Source organism: Rana temporaria, chromosome 6 (assembly GCF_905171775.1).
Source record: "Rana temporaria chromosome 6, aRanTem1.1, whole genome shotgun sequence".
NCBI lineage: Eukaryota > Metazoa > Chordata > Amphibia > Anura > Ranidae > Rana > Rana temporaria.
This window is the reverse complement of record NC_053494.1, coordinates 199332776-199352649: the sequence shown is the minus strand read 5'-3', so window position 1 is coordinate 199352649 and position 19874 is coordinate 199332776. Positions and strand designations below refer to the sequence as shown.

At 50.6% G+C, this 19874-nt stretch overlaps 1 protein-coding gene across 1 annotated transcript in view; it reads right to left on the bottom strand.

Moving 5' to 3' along the window:
- The window catches only part of MCM6 (minichromosome maintenance complex component 6), a 43111-nt gene extending 30317 nt beyond the window's left edge, over positions 1 to 12794 (bottom strand). The window contains exons 1-4 of the mRNA XM_040358057.1: positions 12587 to 12794; positions 3876 to 4022; positions 3680 to 3790; positions 1478 to 1727 (exon numbers count right to left, since the gene is read on the bottom strand). Coding sequence (XP_040213991.1) covers positions 1478 to 1727; positions 3680 to 3790; positions 3876 to 4022; positions 12587 to 12687 — 609 coding nt within the window. The 5' untranslated portion in view covers positions 12688 to 12794. The remainder of the gene's footprint in view (positions 1 to 1477; positions 1728 to 3679; positions 3791 to 3875; positions 4023 to 12586) is intronic.
- Between the last annotated feature and the right edge of the window lie 7080 nt (positions 12795 to 19874).

The following is a 19874-nucleotide window of genomic DNA, read 5'->3' as shown; positions in this document are numbered from 1 at the left end:
CCTTACATCAAAGCCCCCGCAGCAGTCCTCGGCCCCCCCCTCCTGCCGACATCTCTCCCAGGGGTTGCAGCTCTAACTCTGTGACTGGCCGGAGCCGTGTTGACGTCACTGGTAACGGCACATTCACTGAAGCAACGGCACATACATGCCATTGCTTCAGTTTGCTCCAATGCACATGTGCGGATGACATCGGCACATGCAGGGGACAGGGAATATCTCCTAAACCATGTAGCAGCAGTAGTAAACTTTGAGACTATACATATATATAAAAAAAATTCTCCCTGTAAGGTAAAGTTATAATACATGACTGCAAGCAGGTGTTTTTCTTTACAGTAATTCAGAGAATACATTAGGCCCCGTTCACACTTGCGACTTGCAACTTAGGACTGCAAAGTCGCATGGCAAGTCGTACTTCATGATTTCCAATGAGTACCATTCATATCTGTGCGACTTGAAGTCGCACCAACTTGAAAGTAGCCCCTGCACTACTTTAGTCTGACTTTAATGCAAGTTGAGGTCCATAGACATTAACTTACACACAGGCATCCCCTGAAATCACGGCAAAATCGTGGTCAAGTCACGGCAGTGTGAAAGGGGGTTTAAGGTAAAAAATATTTGGGCTTTAGAACAACTTTAAAAGCAGTTGTAAAGCTTTTTCAATTTTTGCTATGTAAATGGGGACAAATATAAAATTAGTTATCCCCAATTTGCCTGCAAAAGATGGAAACAGACCTTAAAGAGCAACTCCGCTTTTGTTATATTGCCCTCTGGGTGATCTGCGTACATTGCAGGTGGTTGTAACAAAACTTTGTTGTAGATTCATACATTTTGTTTTTCCTGAAGAAATTGGTGTTTCTCTGTGTCCATGTGCAAAGTGAATCTTATGGGAGTGACTTTATAATTATCAATCAGCTGCTGCACTTGCAGGGCTCTAATGAGGAAAGTGGCTGGGTCTGCATCCCTTTGGGAGTATCCGACTAAAAATGACATTTGTGTTGCAGGGGATGCCTGATATCCAAGTGCAGACTTCTGGGAAAATCAGTAAGCCAGTCACACAAGCAGAAAATTACATATCTGGGGAGAGGGGTGTTCTGTATTCCATCTGTGTAGAGAGAATGCCTTCAGGTTGCCATATTGGATTTTACAGAAAATTATAGAGCTGCAGATTATTAAGGAAAGGTCATTTTTAAATAACTAGTTGCAATTATATGCTATAACTTGCAGCCCCCCCCACAAAGGTGGAGTTACCCTTTAAAGCTTTGGGCGCATTTACAGCGTCCAACAAATTTTGGGATTTAGAGGTTTCTATTTTTACCTAAACGCAGGTGGAATGTGCAGCGAGAACGGCAACGTTGAAAAATCATTACATATTTTGAAAGGAGGTAAGAAGCCACACAAAACACAATAAGCGGAGATTTCCATGTTGAAGCCTTCATACAGACAACTATTTGGGTTGAAGTGGTTTCTTGTTTATTACCTTTTGGAAATCGACAAATCGGGATTTATTGGTGTCCAGCATGAAGCGCCTCCTGTTGGCGCACACAGGGTTCCGGCAGATACTGGGCTGGGTGTATTTGAACTGCTGCTCCACATCTTTGATTAGAGTCTGACAGTCCAGACAGAGGAAGGTACCGCTGACCAGCTCTGGATGCACAGGGTGAGTCCGGACAACCTGACCACTGATTCTCATCAGAGAGCCGATACGAGGAGTGGTCAGTTCTCTGATCCTAAGGAGACAAGAAAACACCAATCTCAGATTCAGTTCTATGCAAAGACAGAACTGTGAAAACATAAAAAGAAACAGAGCGCACCAGCTCCTAGTGCAACGCTGTTTATTAACAAGAAGAAAAACACAATGCGCTCATGTGGATGAGCGATACTGGGCTTTAATGTCAAGCTGCGGATGAATGTCCGTGGCTAGAATTCAAAACAGAATCAACCAGGGGCCATGCAGTGATGGCGAACCTCGGCACCCCAGATGTTTTGAAAAAGAGAAAAGAAGGCGCCTCCAGGTTAACGACAAAAAGCTTTAATGAGTAATAGGTGACAGCATCCACTTACATGTAAAATAGTGGAGATTCGGCATGTAGATCCTATGAATGGTCCCTGATGTGGCGTCCTTCCGCACTAGATGTTGGCTGATATTGCTCGTGCCCCTCTATGTCGGACCGTCCGACATAGAGGGGCACAAAGGCTTGAAAGAGGAGCGCGCCCAGCCACATGCAAGCGCTTGCTCCAAAACGTCGAATTCCAGTGACGTCACCGCGACTCACGCTGCGCTCCACGCCTCGCTTCCAACAGCGTCCCCGTACCAGCTGGTTGTGCTGCTACACGGACGGTCTGACAGAGGGGCACAAGAGCAATATCAGCTAACATCTAGTGCGGAAGGACGCCACACATCAGGGACCATTCATAGGATCTACATGCCGGATCTCCACTATTTTACATGTAAGTGGATGCTGTCACCTATTACTCATTAAAGCTTTTTGTCGTTAACCTGGAGGCGCCTTCTTTTCTCTTTTTCTTTATACATGTTGGAGTTTTGCTCTCATCTCCCCCGCTTTGGAAGGCTTGCCCCGGAATACAGCCTGGGATCATCAGCTTTACATAGGACAGTGTCCCCCTCCTGTCTCCTCATTGTTCCCTCTCACTCCCAGGTTTTTATATATTTTTTACCCCTTTAAGGATTTGTATAAAACGTACGTTTAAACTTCAATATATCACTGATCTTCAGTGCCACTACCCCAATTTTTGTCGCCAGATGTTTTGGAACTACATTTCCCATGATGCTCAGCTACACTGCAGAATGCATGAGCACCATGGGAAATGTAGTTCCAAAACATCTGGGGTGGAAAGGTTTGCCATCATATAGGGAGGAGTAGAAGTCCTAGCATGCAGCCACCGACAAGCTTCACACAAGTCGCTGGTCCGTAATGGAGGAGATCTTCCGGTCACAGAAAGATTGAACCCGCCTCCAAGGTCGTGCGATTTCTGACAAGGAACGCTCCTCGTTGCCAGGACAAGGTGTTTCAGATGGCGTGGCCTCCTTCCTCTGGGTTTCTCCACCCCCTCTCTTTTTACAGCTGACAGTATCCCACTGGTCATGGCCTACTCCGGCACCCCCGCTATCTTCTGGAAAACACAGGTCCCAGAAGACAGCAGAGACCAGTGGGATTGCGCAGCGCGAGTCGCACAGTAGGGAACCAGGAAGTGAAGCAGCAAGGCTTCACTTCCCAATTCCCTTACCAAAGATGGCAACGCCTCCACCCAAAAGCCGGATTGGCTTCGGGTGCCGTCATCGCTAGCACCCTGGACATGCAAGTGTCCTTATATAAAAAAAAATCCAGCAGCTGCAGTATTTGTAGCTGCTGACTTTTTTTTTGGTGGAACTCCGCTTTAAGTGCACCGTCCTTTTTTGTGTGATTTTCTAGCCAATTACCACAGTGTACTAGCACCATCAAATGGGAGTAGAACAAGTCTTCTGCTCCTCTATTCCTGGAAGTAACACGCATCCATTACACTGCGGGGATGAACATCACAGTGCCGAAATAAAAATAATGCATGGAGCCGTCTAATACCGTTCCCCAAAGCGACGGATAAGCTGACCCGAGCGGTAATCTGTACAACGAGGAGAATCTGAGTGCAGAAATCAGACAAATCCCCATGGAGAAGAACTTACTTGTGTCGGGTGGGAAGGTCTTGGAAAGCCACGTAGAATTCTTTGATCTGAGGAATATTCCCATGGTCTTTGGCAAAAGATCGCACGGCTCGGCAGAGGTACGGGTAGACCCTGATAAGAAGAGACAAGATGTCAGACGGTGGAGGACGCTTGCAATGATTACAGGAGAACACCATGGACAGGGCGAGAGCCTCACCTATAGAACTCCTCCTGGACGGTGGTGGCCAGCTGCTGATTGAACTGCTCCAGATCCTGGAAGCTGACCAGAAGAGTGTTCCTCTCCGGGCGGATCAGCTCTTCTGCTTCGTTCTTATACTTCAACTCTCCATCCGTGTTCTGAAACCTGAAAATCACACCAAAAACCATCAGTGTCACCAATGAGAAACTCCCCATGTGCACCACCTGCATAGAAATGACAACTCCAGGCAGTGTCGATCCTGACCTCCCTGGGGCCCCAAGCAAAATTACATGTTACATTAAAGTAGAGGAGCCGGGCGGGGGTTAGGCGCTGCCGACAGGGACATGTCACAATAAAGATTAAAGTTGAGAAGCGGGGGGGAGGGGGTGTTCTGCTGTCGGAAATGACATCTTACATTAAAGTGAGAAGCGGGGGGTGCTGACTTCTTACCTCTTCTCCCATGCAGCCAGTGAGTTGAGAAGCGAGGTGAGGGGCCGAAAATTACCTCTCACCAGGCGGGGCCTCTAGTAATTTGGGGGGCCCTCCGCAGCTTTGCGGGGCCCTAAGCGGCTTGCATAGTGAGCCTATAGGGCGGATCAGCCCTGACTCCAGGGCTGCTATGGAACTACAACTCCCAGTATATGAAGGTCTCTTATAGCTACTAAAGAACCCCCCCCCAATAATTCAAAATGACACTGTCCCATCTATCCCAAATACAGCCCACAGCAGGTCAAGTCAGCTGGCCCCATCACCCACTATAGAGCTACAACCCCCAGCACATCTGCCGGCCCCATCGCCCCCTACAGAACTACAACCCCCAGGATGTCATGTCTGCCGTCCCCAACACCCCCTGAAGAAATACAACCCCCAGCACATCTGGCGGCCCTGTCGCCCCCTACAGGACTACAACCCCCAGCATGTCACATCTGGCGGCCCTGTCGCCCCCTATAGAACTACAACCCCCAGCATGTCACATCTGTCGGCCCTGTCACCCCCTATAGAACTACAACCCCCAGCATGCCACATCTGGCGGCCCTGTCGCCACCTATAGAACTACAACCCCCAGCATGTCACATCTGTTGGCCCCATCGCCCCCTACAGAACTACAACTCCCGGCCCCATCGCCCACTACAGAACTACAACTCCCAGCGTGTCACATCTGCTAGCCCCATTGCCCCCTACAGAACTACAACTCCCAGGATGTCATGTCTGCCGTCCCCAACACCCCCTGAAGAAATACAACCCCCAGCATATCTGGCGGCCCTGTCGCCCCCTACAGGACTACAACCCCCAGCATGTCACATGTGCCAGTCCCATCGGCCCCTATAGAACTACAACCCCCAGCATGTCACATCTGTTGGCCCCATCGGCCCCTATAGAACTACAACCCCCAGCATGTCACATCTGCCCCTTTAGAACTACAACTCCCGGCCCCATCGCCCACTACAGAACTACAACTCCCAGCGTGTCACATCTGCTAGCCCCATCGGCCCCTATAGAACTACAACCCCCAGCATGTCACATCTGGCGGTCCTGTCGCCCCCTATAGAACTACAACCCCCAGCATGTCACATCTGCCAGCCCCATAGCCCCCTACAGAACTACAACCCCCAGCATCACTGGCGTAACAACCGGGGGGGGAGCCGGTGCGTCTGCCCCGGGCGCCAAGCTGAGGGGGGGGCGACGTCGCCCCCCGGTTATTATACCGGGATGCTGGGCGGATTCCCGCGCTGTGTCAGCCCAGGCGCCGCCATGTTGCTAGCAGCCGCTACCGTCAGTGACTCTGAAGCCCTGCGCGCTCGTGTCCTCCCTCTCTCCTCTTCCCTCCCTCACAGACTGTAACGGTAAACTTTACCGTCCTTGGTGGACATGGCTTGGGTGGCCGCTCGGCGCTCCCTGCTGTCGGTGACTCGGCGAGCGGGCGGCCTCCTCCTGGCGGCTCCGGACTGAGTCCGGAGCCGCCAGGAGGAGGCCGCCCGCTCGCCGACAGCAGGGAGCGCCGAGCGGCCACCCCAGCCATGTCCACCAAGGACGGTAAAGTTTACTGTTTGGGTGCTGATGCTGAAAGAAGTCAGTGCTGTGGGAGATGGGCTGATGCAGCGAGACGAGCAGGCAGAAGGGACATCCACAGGGATGCAAGGATGCCTTCTCTCACAGTGTTAGCTGTCACAGACAGGACAGAAGTAACAGCAACTTGAAAAGGAATGAATGGCTCTTGTTCACCACCACCGAGCGGGCGATTATATGTGAGTGTGTGTGTTTGTATGTATGCGTGTGTTCTCCACCGGCACCTCAAATCCTGAAAGCCTTTCCGCACTGTCACTTTGTTCCGACACTTTTGCCGAAGTTCAGTGACTGTACTAGGCTGCAATTGCCCTGCTTTATCACCAGCCAGTATAAAAGCAAATCTTGTTTTTGTTTTTTTTTATTATTACAAAGCTAAAGGCATTAATTACCAGTACAGTAAATGCATGAAGTTCAGTCATCTATGATCTAATGCATGCATTTACTGTACTGGTAATTAACCACTTCCATACCAGGCACTTACGTACCTTCCCGCCCAAGCCAATTTTCAGCTTTCAGCACTTTGAATGGCAATTGCGCGGTCATGCTACACTGTACCCAAACAAAATTGGCGTCCTTTTTTCCCCACAAATAGAGCTTTCTTTTGGTGGTATTTGATCACCTCTGCGATTTTTTTTTTTGCGCAACAACTAAAAAAAGACCGAATTTTTTTTAAAAAAATTACGTTTTTATTTTTTTCTGTAATTTTTTTGTAAATAAGTAAGTTTTCTCTTTCAATTACGGGCACTGATATGGTGGCACTGATAGGCACAGATGAGATGGCACTGATGGACATCGACGAGGTAGTACTGACGGGCACAGATGAGGTGGCACTGATTGGCAGCGCTGGTATGCGGCACTGATGGGCACACATGGGCGGCACTGATGGGCACACATGGGCGGCACTGATGGGCACTCATGGGCGGCACTGATGGGCACTCATGGGGCGGCACTGATGGGCACTCATGGGGCGGCACTGATTTACTTGTTGCCAGTCAGTGCCCATTTGTATGTTTTTTTCCCCCAGACTTTTTTTTGCCCCATTTTTTTTTGTTTTGCCCTTCCCTGGTGGGCATCCCTGGTGGTCCATGTGGCGATCCGAGGGGGGGCTGCGCTGATAAACAATCAGCGCGAACCCCCCTGTCAGGAGAGCCGCCGATCGGCTCTCCTCTACTCGCGTCTGTCAGACGCAAGTGAGGAAGAGCCATCAACGGTTCTTCCTGTTTACATCGTGATCAGCCGTGATTGGACACGGCTGATCACGTGGTAAAGAGTCTCCGTGAGAGACTCTTTACCGAGATCGGTGTTGCGGGGTGTCAGACTGACACCCCGCAACAACGATCGCCGCGATGCGCGCCCCCGTGGGTGCGCAGCGGCTCAGAATCCTGAGGACGTCATATGACGTCCAGTCAGGATTCTACAACCACTTTGCCGCCGTCAATTTGTCATTGGCGGGCGGCAAGTGGTTAATGCCTTTAGCTTTGTAATAAAAAAAAACAAAAAAAAAACAAGATTTACTTTTATAAAGCAGGGCAATTGCAGCCTAGTACAGTTTACAACCAGACATAAATTACTTATTTGCCATAAGATTTGTGAAGGCAAGCTCAGAGTAACTCGGTGCCTTCTTTATTGGCTCCTGCATAGCATGAGTGGGGGGGATGCAAAAACCATTCTATGCATTGCAGAGAAATCCGTGCCATGGCTCCACTGCCTGCACATTTTTTTCTTGATTACTGTAGCTGTGAAGTGTCCCCTCGGCCCGGGCTGTCGGGGGCAGCCCCTTGGTCCATCCTATATGACAGCTCTCGGTGTCTCCCCCTCCTACTCAGCTTGTAGGCAGCAAGAATAAAGATGGCGGCCCGGCAGCTGATGGCTGGAACCAAACTTGGGGGGAGACCAGGGGAGGGCTGGCAGGGGGGGCAGGGTGGAAATCTCCCCCCGGGCTGGTGACACTATGCACAGCCACCGGCCGGCACTACCAAATGCTGTTTTTGCAGAGCAGGAATATGCCTGCTGGAGCTTTGTTAACACAGGTCGCGGCCGCTGCTCACCTCCCACTGTGCAGCCGTGCCTGTGTCTATCTCCGAGGTAGATGGCTGCAGAGCTGAGCTATGTCTCGTCTCACACATAGCTCAGCCTCAGCGCACACCAGCGCTGACATCCCCTTCTCTCTCTGCACAGACACGAGGAGAGATAGAGCTTATCTGCTCCTCCTCTTGAGTCTGCCCTGCCCACACTCCCTGGGCATGTGTGAGCACTGGACAGGAAGTTTGAACCCAAAAAAGCACAATGTAAGGGGGGCCTCTGTGGAGACTCTGAGGTAAGGGGGGCCTCTGTGCGGACTCTGAGGTAAGGGGGGGCCTCTGAGGTAAGGGGGGGCCTCTGTGCGGACTCTGAGGTAAGGGGGGGCCTCTGAGGTAAGGGGGGGCCTCTGTGCGGACTCTGAGGTAAGGGGGGGGCCTCTGTGCGGACTCTGAGGTAAGGGGGGGGCCTCTGTGCGGACTCTGAGGTAAGGGGGGGGCCTCTGTGCGGACTCTGAGGTAAGGGGGGGGCCTCTGTGCGGACTCTGAGGTAAGGGGGGGGCCTCTGTGCGGACTCTGAGGTAAGGGGGGGCCTCTGTGCGGACTCTGAGGTAAGGGGGGGGGCCTCTGTGCGGACTCTGAGGTAAGGGGGGGCCTCTGTGCGGACTCTGAGGTAAGGGGGGGGCCTCTGTGCGGACTCTGAGGTAAGGGGGGGCCTCTGTGCGGACTCTGAGGTAAGGGGGGGCCTCTGTGCGGACTCTGAGGTAAGGGGGGGCCTCTGTGCGGACTCTGAGGTAAGGGGGGGCCTCTGTGCGGACTCTGAGGTAAGGGGGGGCCTCTGTGCGGACTCTGAGGTAAGGGGGGGCCTCTGTGCGGACTCTGAGGTAAGGGGGGGCCTCTGTGCGGACTCTGATGTAAGGGGGGGCCTCTGTGCGGACTCTGATGTAAGGGGGGGCCTCTGTGCGGACTCTGATGTAAGGGGGGGCCTCTGTGCGGACTCTGATGTAAGGGGGGGCCTCTGTGCGGACTCTGATGTAAGGGGGGGCCTCTGTGCGGACTCTGATGTAAGGGGGGGCCTCTGTGCGGACTCTGATGTAAGGGGGGGCCTCTGTGCGGACTCTGATGTAAGGGGGGGGCCTCTGTGCGGACTCTGATGTAAGGGGGGGCCTCTGATGTAAGGGGGGGCCTCTGTGCGGACTCTGATGTAAGGGGGGGCCTCTGTGCGGACTCTGATGTAAGGGGGGGCCTCTGTGCGGACTCTGATGTAAGGGGGGGCCTCTGTGCGGACTCTGATGTAAGGGGGGGCCTCTGTGCGGACTCTGATGTAAGGGGGGGCCTCTGTGCAAGGGGGGGCCTCTGATGTAAGGGGGGGCCTCTGTGCGGACTCTGATGTAAGGGGGGGCCTCTGTGCGGACTCTGATGTAAGGGGGGGCCTCTGTGCGGACTCTGATGTAAGGGGGGGCCTCTGTGCGGACTCTGATGTAAGGGGGGGCCTCTGATGTAAGGGGGGCCTCTTTGCGGACTCTGATGTAAGGGGGGCCTCTGTGCGGACTCTGGTGTAAGGGGGGGGCCTCTGATGTAAGGGGGGGCCTCTGTGCGGACTCTGATGTAAGGGGGGGCCTCTGATGTAAGGGGGGGCCTCTGTGCGGACTCTGATGTAAGGGGGGGCCTCTGTGCGGACTCTGATGTAAGGGGGGGCCTCTGTGCGGACTCTGATGTAAGGGGGGGCCTCTGATGTAAGGGGGGCCTCTTTGCGGACTCTGATGTAAGGGGGGCCTCTGTGCGGACTCTGGTGTAAGGGGGGGGCCTCTGATGTAAGGGGGGCCTCTGTGCGGACTCTGAGGTAAGGGGGGCCTCTGTGCGGACTCTGAGGTAAGGGGGGCCTCTGTGCGGACTCTGATGTAAGGGGGGGGCCTCTGATGTAAGGGGGGGCCTCTGATGTAAGGGGGGGCCTCTGTGCGGACTCTGATGTAAGGGGGGGCCTCTGATGTAAGGGGGGCCTCTGTGCGGACTCTGATGTAAGGGGGGGCCTCTGTGCGGACTCTGATGTAAGGGGGGGCCTCTGTGCGGACTCTGATGTAAGGGGGGGCCTCTGATGTAAGGGGGGCCTCTTTGCGGACTCTGATGTAAGGGGGGCCTCTGTGCGGACTCTGGTGTAAGGGGGGGGCCTCTGATGTAAGGGGGGGCCTCTGTGCGGACTCTGATGTAAGGGGGGGCCTCTGATGTAAGGGGGGGCCTCTGTGCGGACTCTGATGTAAGGGGGGCCTCTGTGCGGACTCTGATGTAAGGGGGGGCCTCTGTGCGGACTCTGATGTAAGGGGGGGCCTCTGATGTAAGGGGGCCTCTTTGCGGACTCTGATGTAAGGGGGGCCTCTGTGCGGACTCTGGTGTAAGGGGGGGCCTCTGATGTAAGGGGGGGCCTCTGTGCGAACTCTGAGGTAAGGGGGGCCTCTGTGCGGACTCTGAGGTAAGGGGGGCCTCTGTGCGGACTCTGAGGTAAGGGGGGCCTCTGTGCGGACTCTGAGGTAAGGGGGGCCTCTGTGCGGACTCTGAGGTAAGGGGGGGCCTCTGTGCGGACTCTGAGGTGAGGGGGGGCCTCTGTGCGGACTCTGAGGTGAGGGGGGGCCTCTGTGCGGACTCTGAGGTGAGGGGGGGCCTCTGTGCGGACTCTGAGGTGAGGGGGGGCCTCTGTGCGGACTCTGAGGTAAGGGGGGCCTCTGTGCGGACTCTGAGGTAAGGGGGGCCTCTGTGCGGACTCTGAGGTAAGGGGGGCCTCTGTGCGGACTCTGAGGTGAGGGGGGGCCTCTGTGCGGACTCTGAGGTGAGGGGGGCCTCTGTGCGGACTCTGAGGTAAGGGGGGCCTCTGTGCGGACTCTGAGGTAAGGGGGGCCTCTGTGCGGACTCTGAGGTAAGGGGGGCCTCTGTGCGGACTCTGAGGTAAGGGGGGCCTCTGTGCGGACTCTGAGGTAAGGGGGGCCTCTGTGCGGACTCTGAGGTAAGGGGGGCCTCTGTGCGGACTCTGAGGTAAGGGGGGGCCTCTGTGCGGACTCTGAGGTAAGGGGGGCCTCTGTGCGGACTCTGAGGTAAGGGGGGGCCTCTGTGCGGACTCTGAGGTGAGGGGGGGCCTCTGTGCGGACTCTGAGGTGAGGGGGGCCCTCTGTGCGGACTCTGAGGTAAGGGGGGCCTCTGTGCGGACTCTGAGGTAAGGGGGGCCTCTGTGCGGACTCTGAGGTAAGGGGGGCCTCTGTGCGGACTCTGAGGTAAGGGGGGCCTCTGTGCGGACTCTGATGTAAGGGGGGCCTCTGTGCGGACTCTGAGGTAAGGGGGGCCTCTGTGCGGACTCTGAGGTAAGGGGGGGCCTCTGTGCGGACTCTGAGGTGAGGGGGGGCCTCTGTGCGGACTCTGAGGTGAGGGGGGGCCTCTGTGCGGACTCTGATGTAAGGGGGGGGCCTCTGTGCGGACTCTGATGTAAGGGGGGCCTCTGTGCGGACTCTGATGTAAGGGGGGCCTCTGTGCGGACTCTGATGTAAGGGGGGCCTCTGTGCGGACTCTGATGTAAGGGGGGCCTCTGTGCGGACTCTGATGTAAGGGGGGCCTCTGTGCGGACTCTGATGTAAGGGGGGCCTCTGTGCGGACTCTGATGTAAGGGGGGCCTCTGTGCGGACTCTGATGTAAGGGGGGCCTCTGTGCGGACTCTGATGTAAGGGGGGCCTCTGTGCGGACTCTGATGTAAGGGGGGCCTCTGTGCGGACTCTGATGTAAGGGGGGCCACTGTGCGGACTCTTGTGATCATGAAAAATCTTAGACTGTTTTCCTCGATCCATCACTTTTCCACGCTCTATGGGCCACTTGACTGGACTTGCCCCCCAGAGCCTAAGGCTGCCAGCCCTCCCCTGGGGGAGACAGAGGAGCCCGGCCTGCTGCCCTCCCCCCGCACTGCCAGGCCGCTGGTGTAGGCCGCACTGTAGTCATGGCAACCATGCCGGCTGGCCCCCACATTCCCCTGTGTCAGTGCTAATCATATGTATTTGTGCCGGCCGGGTCCTCACTGCTTCCATCATAAGCGGGTCGGAGGATTCCTGGCAGATCCCTGTAGCCGGGGGTGCATCAGGCAGTGGGATGCCCGTGCACGGGGGATTCCTGGAAGTGTTATTATTGGTAATCCTCTTGGAGGGCCAGAGTGGATGTTTATATAAAGGGGGGGGGGGGAAAAATCTGCCCCGGGCGCCCATAACTCTGGTTACGCCACTGCCCAGCATGTCACATCTGCAAGCCCCATCGCCCCCTATAGAACTACAACTCCCAGCGTGTCACATATGCCGGGCAATCGTCCACTACAGAACTACAACCCCCGGCACATCTGGCGGCCCTGTCGCCCCCTACAGAACTACAACCCCCGGCGCGTCACATCTGCCTGTCCCATTGCCCCCTACAGAACTACAACACCCAGCATGTCACATCTGCCAGTCCCATCGCCCCCTACAGAACTACAACTCCCAGCGTGTCACATATGCCAGGCAATCGTCCACTACAGAACTACAACTCCCAGGATATCACATTCCATTGAATATAGGGCCAATCAGCTACATGAGGCCCGATCACAGGTTATCCGGAGGTTCCCCTCCCCCCCCCCGGGACACTCACTCCTCTAGGAAGTCCTGGAACAACTTCTGACACTTGTCGGCCAGCTCATCCTTCACATGAGGGGCGGCAGCGGCCGGGGCTCCGGGCTGAGCGATATCCATCCTGATTACCGATCACACGCTGCTTACCGCTCGGTACGCTGGGAGACTTTCGCGCCAAACTACGGCGTCACGTGAACCGATTCGCGCCACTCACGGCCAATAGGACAAAAGGGACGGGCCAGGTTTTCGCGCCACAAACTGTAGAGGGGAGGGGGTTAGGGAAGGAACAACAGGCGAGCTGGAAAAAGTATCGTGTGCTCTGCGGGGCGCCCTCTGGTGGTAGGAGGATAGAAATACATACACACATAAAATACAATTATATATATATATATATATATATATATATATATATATATATATACACACACATATATATATATATATATATACACACACACACACAATACATAGCTCCCAACAATGTCCCTCTTTCCCCATTATTTGTCCCTCATTTTGGTATGATTCATAGAGTTGTATATAAAATGTATTTTTTATATTTTAAAATGTGTTTCCCAGTGCTAAACCTTTAAAATATAAAGGAATAGGAGAGGTAAAAAAAAAAGAAGAAAGAAGCACTTCTAGATGTGATTAACCTTTTTCTTGTTTAACCACTTCAGATCCACGCTAGAGCCGAAAGACGGCTACAGCGCGGACCTGAATTGCGGGGAGGGCGTCCCTGGACGTGCTCACGTGTTCCCGTGCTCGAGTGGCCTGCGCACCCCCTGCAGGGCGCGCTTTGCGATCAGCAAGTCAATGAGACTCGGCTGACCACAGATCTGAGTAAGGGGTCGATACCCGACAGCTGATCATGTGATGTAAACAGAGCCGGTAATCGGCGGCTGTCAGAGGAACATCGGTCCCGATGTAGGAGGGCCCCCTGCCAGTGAATAACAGCGCTGCCTACCAGTGCCGGCGCCGCCCATCAGTGTCCACTCAATCAGTGTCACCTATCGGTGTCCACTCAATCAGTGTCACCTATCGGTGTCCACTCAATCAGTGTCACCTACCGGTGTCCACTCAATCAGTGTCACCTACCGGTGTCCACTCAATCAGTGTCACCTACCGGTGTCCACTCAATCAGTGTCACCTACCGGTGTCCACTCAATCAGTGTCACCTACCGGTGTCCACTCAATCAGTGTCACCTACCGGTGTCCACTCAATCAGTGTCACCTACCGGTGTCCACTCAATCAGTGTCACCCACCGGTGTCCACTCAATCAGTGTCACCTACCGGTGTCGCCTACCAGTGTCACCTACCGGTGTCGCCTACCAGTGCCGCCCACCGGTGTCGCCTACCAGTGCCCCCCACCGGCGCCGCCTTATCTGTGCCCCACCGGCGCCGCCTTATCTGTGCCCCACCGGCGCCGCCTTATCTGTGCCCCACCGGCGCCGCCTTATCTGTGCCCCACCGGCGCCGCCTTATCTGTGCCCCACCGGCGCCGCCTTATCTGTGCCCCACCGGCGCCGCCTTATCTGTGCCCCACCGGCGCCGCCTTATCTGTGCCCCACCGGTGCATATCAACGAAGGAAAAAAATTACCTGTGTGCAAAATTTTATAACAAACTATGAAACATGATTGCTTTTTTTTTCAAAATTTCCCATGTTTTTTTGTTTGTTTAGCAAAAAATAAAAACCCCAGAGGTGATTAAACACCACCAAAAGACAGCTCTATTTGTGTGAAAAAAAATGATAATTTCATTTGGGTACAGCGTTGCATGACCGCGCAATGGTCATTGAAAATGTGTCAGCGCTGAAAGCTGAAAATTGGTCTGGGCAGGAGGGGGGTTTAAGTGCCCAGTAAGGAAGTGGTTAATTCTTCTTTAAGGGTGTGTGGCAGGGGGCGTGTCCTATGCCTACATATGTTTTCTAGTAAGTGTCCCTCATTTCCATCTCAAAATGTTGGGAGGTATGATACTAGATTACCCACTTTCCCACCGGAACATTTGTCAGCCTTAAGACCAGAGGTGTTTTTACAATTTTCCACTGCGCTGCTTTAACTGGTAATTGCGCGGCCATACAATGTTGTACCCAAACAAAATTTGCGTCCTTTTTTTCCCACAAATAGAGCTTTCTTTTGATGGTATTTGATTGCCTCTGCGATTTTTAATGTTTGCGATATAAACGGAAAAAGAGCGAAAATTTTGAGAAAAAATGATATTTTCTACTTTTTGTTATAAGAAAAATCGAACAAACTCAATTTTAGTCATACATTTTGGCCAAAATGTATTCAGCCACATGTCTTTAGTAAAAAAAATGCCAATAAGCGTATATTTATTGGTTTGCGCAAAAGTTATAGCATCTACAAACTAGGGTACATTTTCTGGAATTTACACAGCTTTTATTTTATGACTGCCTATCTCAATTCTTGAGGTGCTAAAATAGCAGGGAAGTACAAAACCCCCCCAAATGACCCCATTTTGGAAAGTAGACACCCCAAGGAACCTGCTGAAAGGCATGTTGAGTCCATTGAATATTTTTTTTTTTTGTAACAAGTGATTGAATAATGACAAAAAAAAAAAAAAAAAAAAGAAATTACAAAAAGTTGTCACTAAATGATATATTGCTCACACATGCCATAGTTATATGTGGAATTGCACCCCAAAATACATTCTCCTGCTTCTCCTGAGTACGGGGATACCACATGTGTGAGACTTTTTGGGAGCCCAACCACGTACGGGGCCCCGAAAATCAAGCACCGCCTTCAGGATTTCTAAGGGCGCAAATTTTTGATTTCACTTCTCACTACCTAAGACAGTTTTGAAGGCCATAAAATGCCCAAATAGCACAAAATCCCCCCAAATGACCCCATTTTGGAAAGTAGACACCCCAAGGAATCTGCTGAGGGGCATATTGAGCCCACTGAATATTTTTTTTTTTTGTACCAAGTGATTGAATAATGACAAAAAAAAAAAAAGAAAAAAGAAATTACAAAAAGTTGTAACTAAATGATATATTGCTCATACATGCCATGGTTATATGTGGAATTGCACCCCAAAATACATTCTGCTGCTTCTCCTGAGTACGGGGATACCACATGTGTGGGACTTTTTGCGAGTCTAGCCGCGTACGGGACCCCGAAAACCAAGCATCGCCTTCAGGATTTCTAATGGCGCAATTTTTTTATTTCACTCCTCACTACCTATCACAGTTTTGAAGGCCATAAAATGCCCAAATAGCACAAACCCCCCCCAAATGACCCCATTTTGGAAAGTAGACACCCCAGGCTATTTGCTGAGAGGCATGTTGAGTCCATGGAATATTTAATATTTTGCCACAAGTTGCGGGAATATGACAATTTTTTTTTTTTTTTGCACAAAGTTGTCACTAAATGATATATTGCTCACACATGCCATGGGCATATGTGGAATTACACCCCAAAATACATTCTGCAGCTTCTCCTGAGTACGGGGATACCACATGTGTGGGACTTTTTGGGAGCCTAGCCGCGTACGGGACCCCGAAAACCAAGCACGGCCTTCAGGATTTCTAAGGGCATACATTTTTGATTTCACTCCTCACTACCGATCACTACCTATCACAGTATTGAAGGCCATAAAAGGCCAAGATGGCACACAACCCCCCCAAATGACCCCATTTTGGAAAGTAGACACCCCAAGCTATTTTCTGAGAGGCATTTTGAGTTCATGGAATATTTTATATCTTGCCACCAGTTGCTGGAATATGACAAACTTTTTTTTTTTTTTTTTTTTTTGCACAAAGTTGTCACTAAATGATATATTGCTCACACATGCCATGGTTATATGTGGAATTGCACCCCAAAATACATTCTGCTGCTTCTCCTGAGTACGGGGATACCACATGTGTGGGACTTTTCGGGAGCCTAGCCGCGTACGGGGCCCCGAAAACCAAGCACCGCCTTCAGGATTTCTAAGGGCGCAAATTTTTGATTTCACTCCTCGCTGCCTATCACAGTTTCGGAGGCCATGGAATTCCCAGATGGCACACAACCCCCCCAAATGACCCCATTTTGGAAAGTAGACACCCCAAGCTATTTGCTGAGAGGCATGGTGAGTATTTTACAGCGCTCATTTATTTTTGAAAATGAAGAAAGATATATATATTTTTTTTTTTTTTTCTTTTTTCAATTTTCAAATCTTTGTGACAAAAAGCAAGATCTGCAAAATACTCAACATACCTCTCAGCAAATAGCTTGGGGTGTCTACTTTCCAAAATGGGGTCATTTGGGGGGGTTTTGTGCCATCTGGGCATTCCATGGCCTCCGAAACTGTGATAGGTAGTGAGGAGTGAAATCAAAAATTTACACCCTTAGAAAGCCTGAAGGTGGTGATTGGTTTTTGGGGTCCCGTACGCGGCTAGGCTCCCAAAAAGTCTCACACATGTGGTATCCCCGTACTCAGGAGAAGCAGCAGAATGTATTTTGGGGTGTAATTCCACATATGCCCATGGCATGTTTGAGCAATATATCATTTAGTGACAACTTTGTGCAAAAAAAATAAAATAAAATAATAATAATTCTCTTTCCTACAACTTGTGTCAAAATATAAAATATTCCATGGACTCGAGATGCCTCTCAGCAAATAGCTTGGGGTGTCTACTTTCCAAAATGGGGTCATTTGGGGGGGTTTTGAACTGTCCTGGCATTTTATGAACAACATTTAGAAGCTTATGTCACACATTACCCACTCTTCTAACCACTTGAAGAAAAAGCCCTTTCTGACACTGTTTGTTTACATAAAAACATATTATTTTTTTGCAAGAAAGTTAAGTTGAACCCCCAAACATTATATATTATTTTAAAGCAAAGGCCCTACAGATTAAAATGGTGGGTGTTGCATTTTTTTTTACCACGCAGTATTTGCGCAGCGATTTTTCAAATGCATTTTTTTGGGCAAAAATACATATTTTTTTATTTTAATGCACTAAAACACACTATATTGCCCAAATGTTTGATGAAATAAAAAAGATGATCTTAGGCCGAGTACATAGATACCAAACACGACATGCTTTAAAATTGCGCACAAATGCGCAGTGGCGACAGACTACATACATTTTTAAAAGCCTTTAAAAGCCTCTACGGGTTACCACATTAGATTTACAGAGGAGGTCTACTGCTAAAATTACTGCCCTCGATCTGACCTTCGCGGTGATACCTCACATGCATGGTACAATTGCTGTTTACATATGACGCCAAACCGACGCTTGCGTTCGCCTTTGCGCAAGAGCAGGGGGGGACAGGGGTGCTTTTTTTTTATTTATTTTTTTATTATTATTTAATTTGCTTTTTTAATTTTATTTTAAACTGTTCCTTACTTTTTTTTATTATTTTTATAATTTTTATTGCCATCTTAGGGCATGTAAATATCCCCTATGATAGCAATAGTTAGTGACAGGTACTCTTTTTTGAAAAAATTGGGGTCTATTAGACCCTAGATCTCTCCTCTGCCCTTAAAGCATCTGACCACACCAAGATCGGTGTGATAAAATGTTTTCCCACTTTCCCAATGGCGCAATTTATATCCGGGGAGGGGACATACCCTCCCACTGCTTGTAAAAGCAGTTTAGAGGCTAATTAGCCGCTAGGACTGCTTTTACATGAAAGCCGACCGCTGGCTGAAAAGAATGATACCAAGATGATGCCTAAACCCGCAGGCATCATTCTGGTATAACCATTCAAAGTCCAGCAACATACCAGTACGTTGATGGTTCTTGTTGGACATGTATTGTAATCTTTTTTTTTTTTCATGCAGCCTGTTGGCTGAACGAAAAAAAGATTGATCGGTGGGTATGCCCACCATTAGAATACCTCCCTTCATCCACCCACTTCTAATGATGGGCATACATGCACCATTTATATATGCCAAAGCATGGGGGCATCCTCCCGCAAAAAAGTTATGCCGCTCACACACGTATGTACGCCGCATAAAAAGTTATGGCGCATACACACGGTCGGACTTTTCCACGGGCAAGCTTCCGACGGAATTTCGACCGTATGTACGCGGCATTAGGAGCAAAATCGCTCCTCCGCCCCTAATGCCCCCATGCTTCGGCATATATGCTCTTTTTTTAACTGTGGTGGTGAAATCACCTCCCACAGTGTTGGAGTCGCGGCTTTATGTATCGTGGGAGCAAACGCTGTTGCTGTCACGCTAAATAAATCCGCGCTGCAACTGAATGGCGTACCTGCTAAGCAAATGATGGTTAACATTATAACAAAGTAACATTACATTTTAACAGTAAGATCTTACCATACCATACCTGCAAAGCAAATATCAAAAACAAAACAAAACATTTTTTAACGCAACCTGTGCCTAAAAAATATATATGCCGAAGCATGGGGGCATCCTCCCGCAAAAAAAGTTATGCCGCGTACACACGGTCGAACTTTTCCACGGGCAAGCCTCCGTCGGAATTTCGACCGTATGTACGCGGCATTAGGAGCAAAATCGCTCCTCCGCCCCTAATGCCCCCATGCTTCGGCATATATGCTCTTTTTTTAACTGTGGTGGTGAAATCACCTCCTACAGCGTTGGAGTCGCGGCTTTATATATCGTGGGAGCAAACGCTGTTGCTGTCACGCTAAATAAATCCGCGATGCAACTGAATAGCGTACCTGCTAAGCAAATGATGGTTAACAATAAAACAAACATTACAGTATAACATACCATACCTGCAAAGCAAATACAATAAAACATTGTAAAAATAGAGAGAATAGATATAGAACAATAGTGAGTGGACAGTAGAGAGTGAACATAAGAGAACAATAAAGAGAGGAGAAAAATACAACCACAACTATTTTTGGATTTTTTATTTTATATTTTTTTTGTGTTTTTGTGTGTTTTTTTATTTTTTTTCTACTTTTTTTCACTTTTATGAAAACTATAAACTGAACGTTGCAGATTATGGTCTCTCAAAATGTGATGGCCATCACATATTCCGAGACCCTGTGTTGGTGTGCCTAGGACTGTGTGGTGCTGTACCCTACGCTAAAACTCAATTAGTGTGTGGTAGCGTTTGAAACATACACCAATGCAGAGACCAGGTTGGTCAGGACAGTCGGGACAATAAAAGCGGGTGTCACGCCTAAATCCGAGTTTGCTGCAGACACGACATCTTTTTTGGCGGGTTCTTTGGGTAGGGGTACCAGCGAGGACAAAAGGAAAATGCCTCTCATACAGCCGGCTCACTGCATTTGCGTTGGGAAGGTGGGGCACAGCACCTTCTGGAAACAGAAGGGCTTCGACGATCTCTTCCTGGAATTTTAGGAA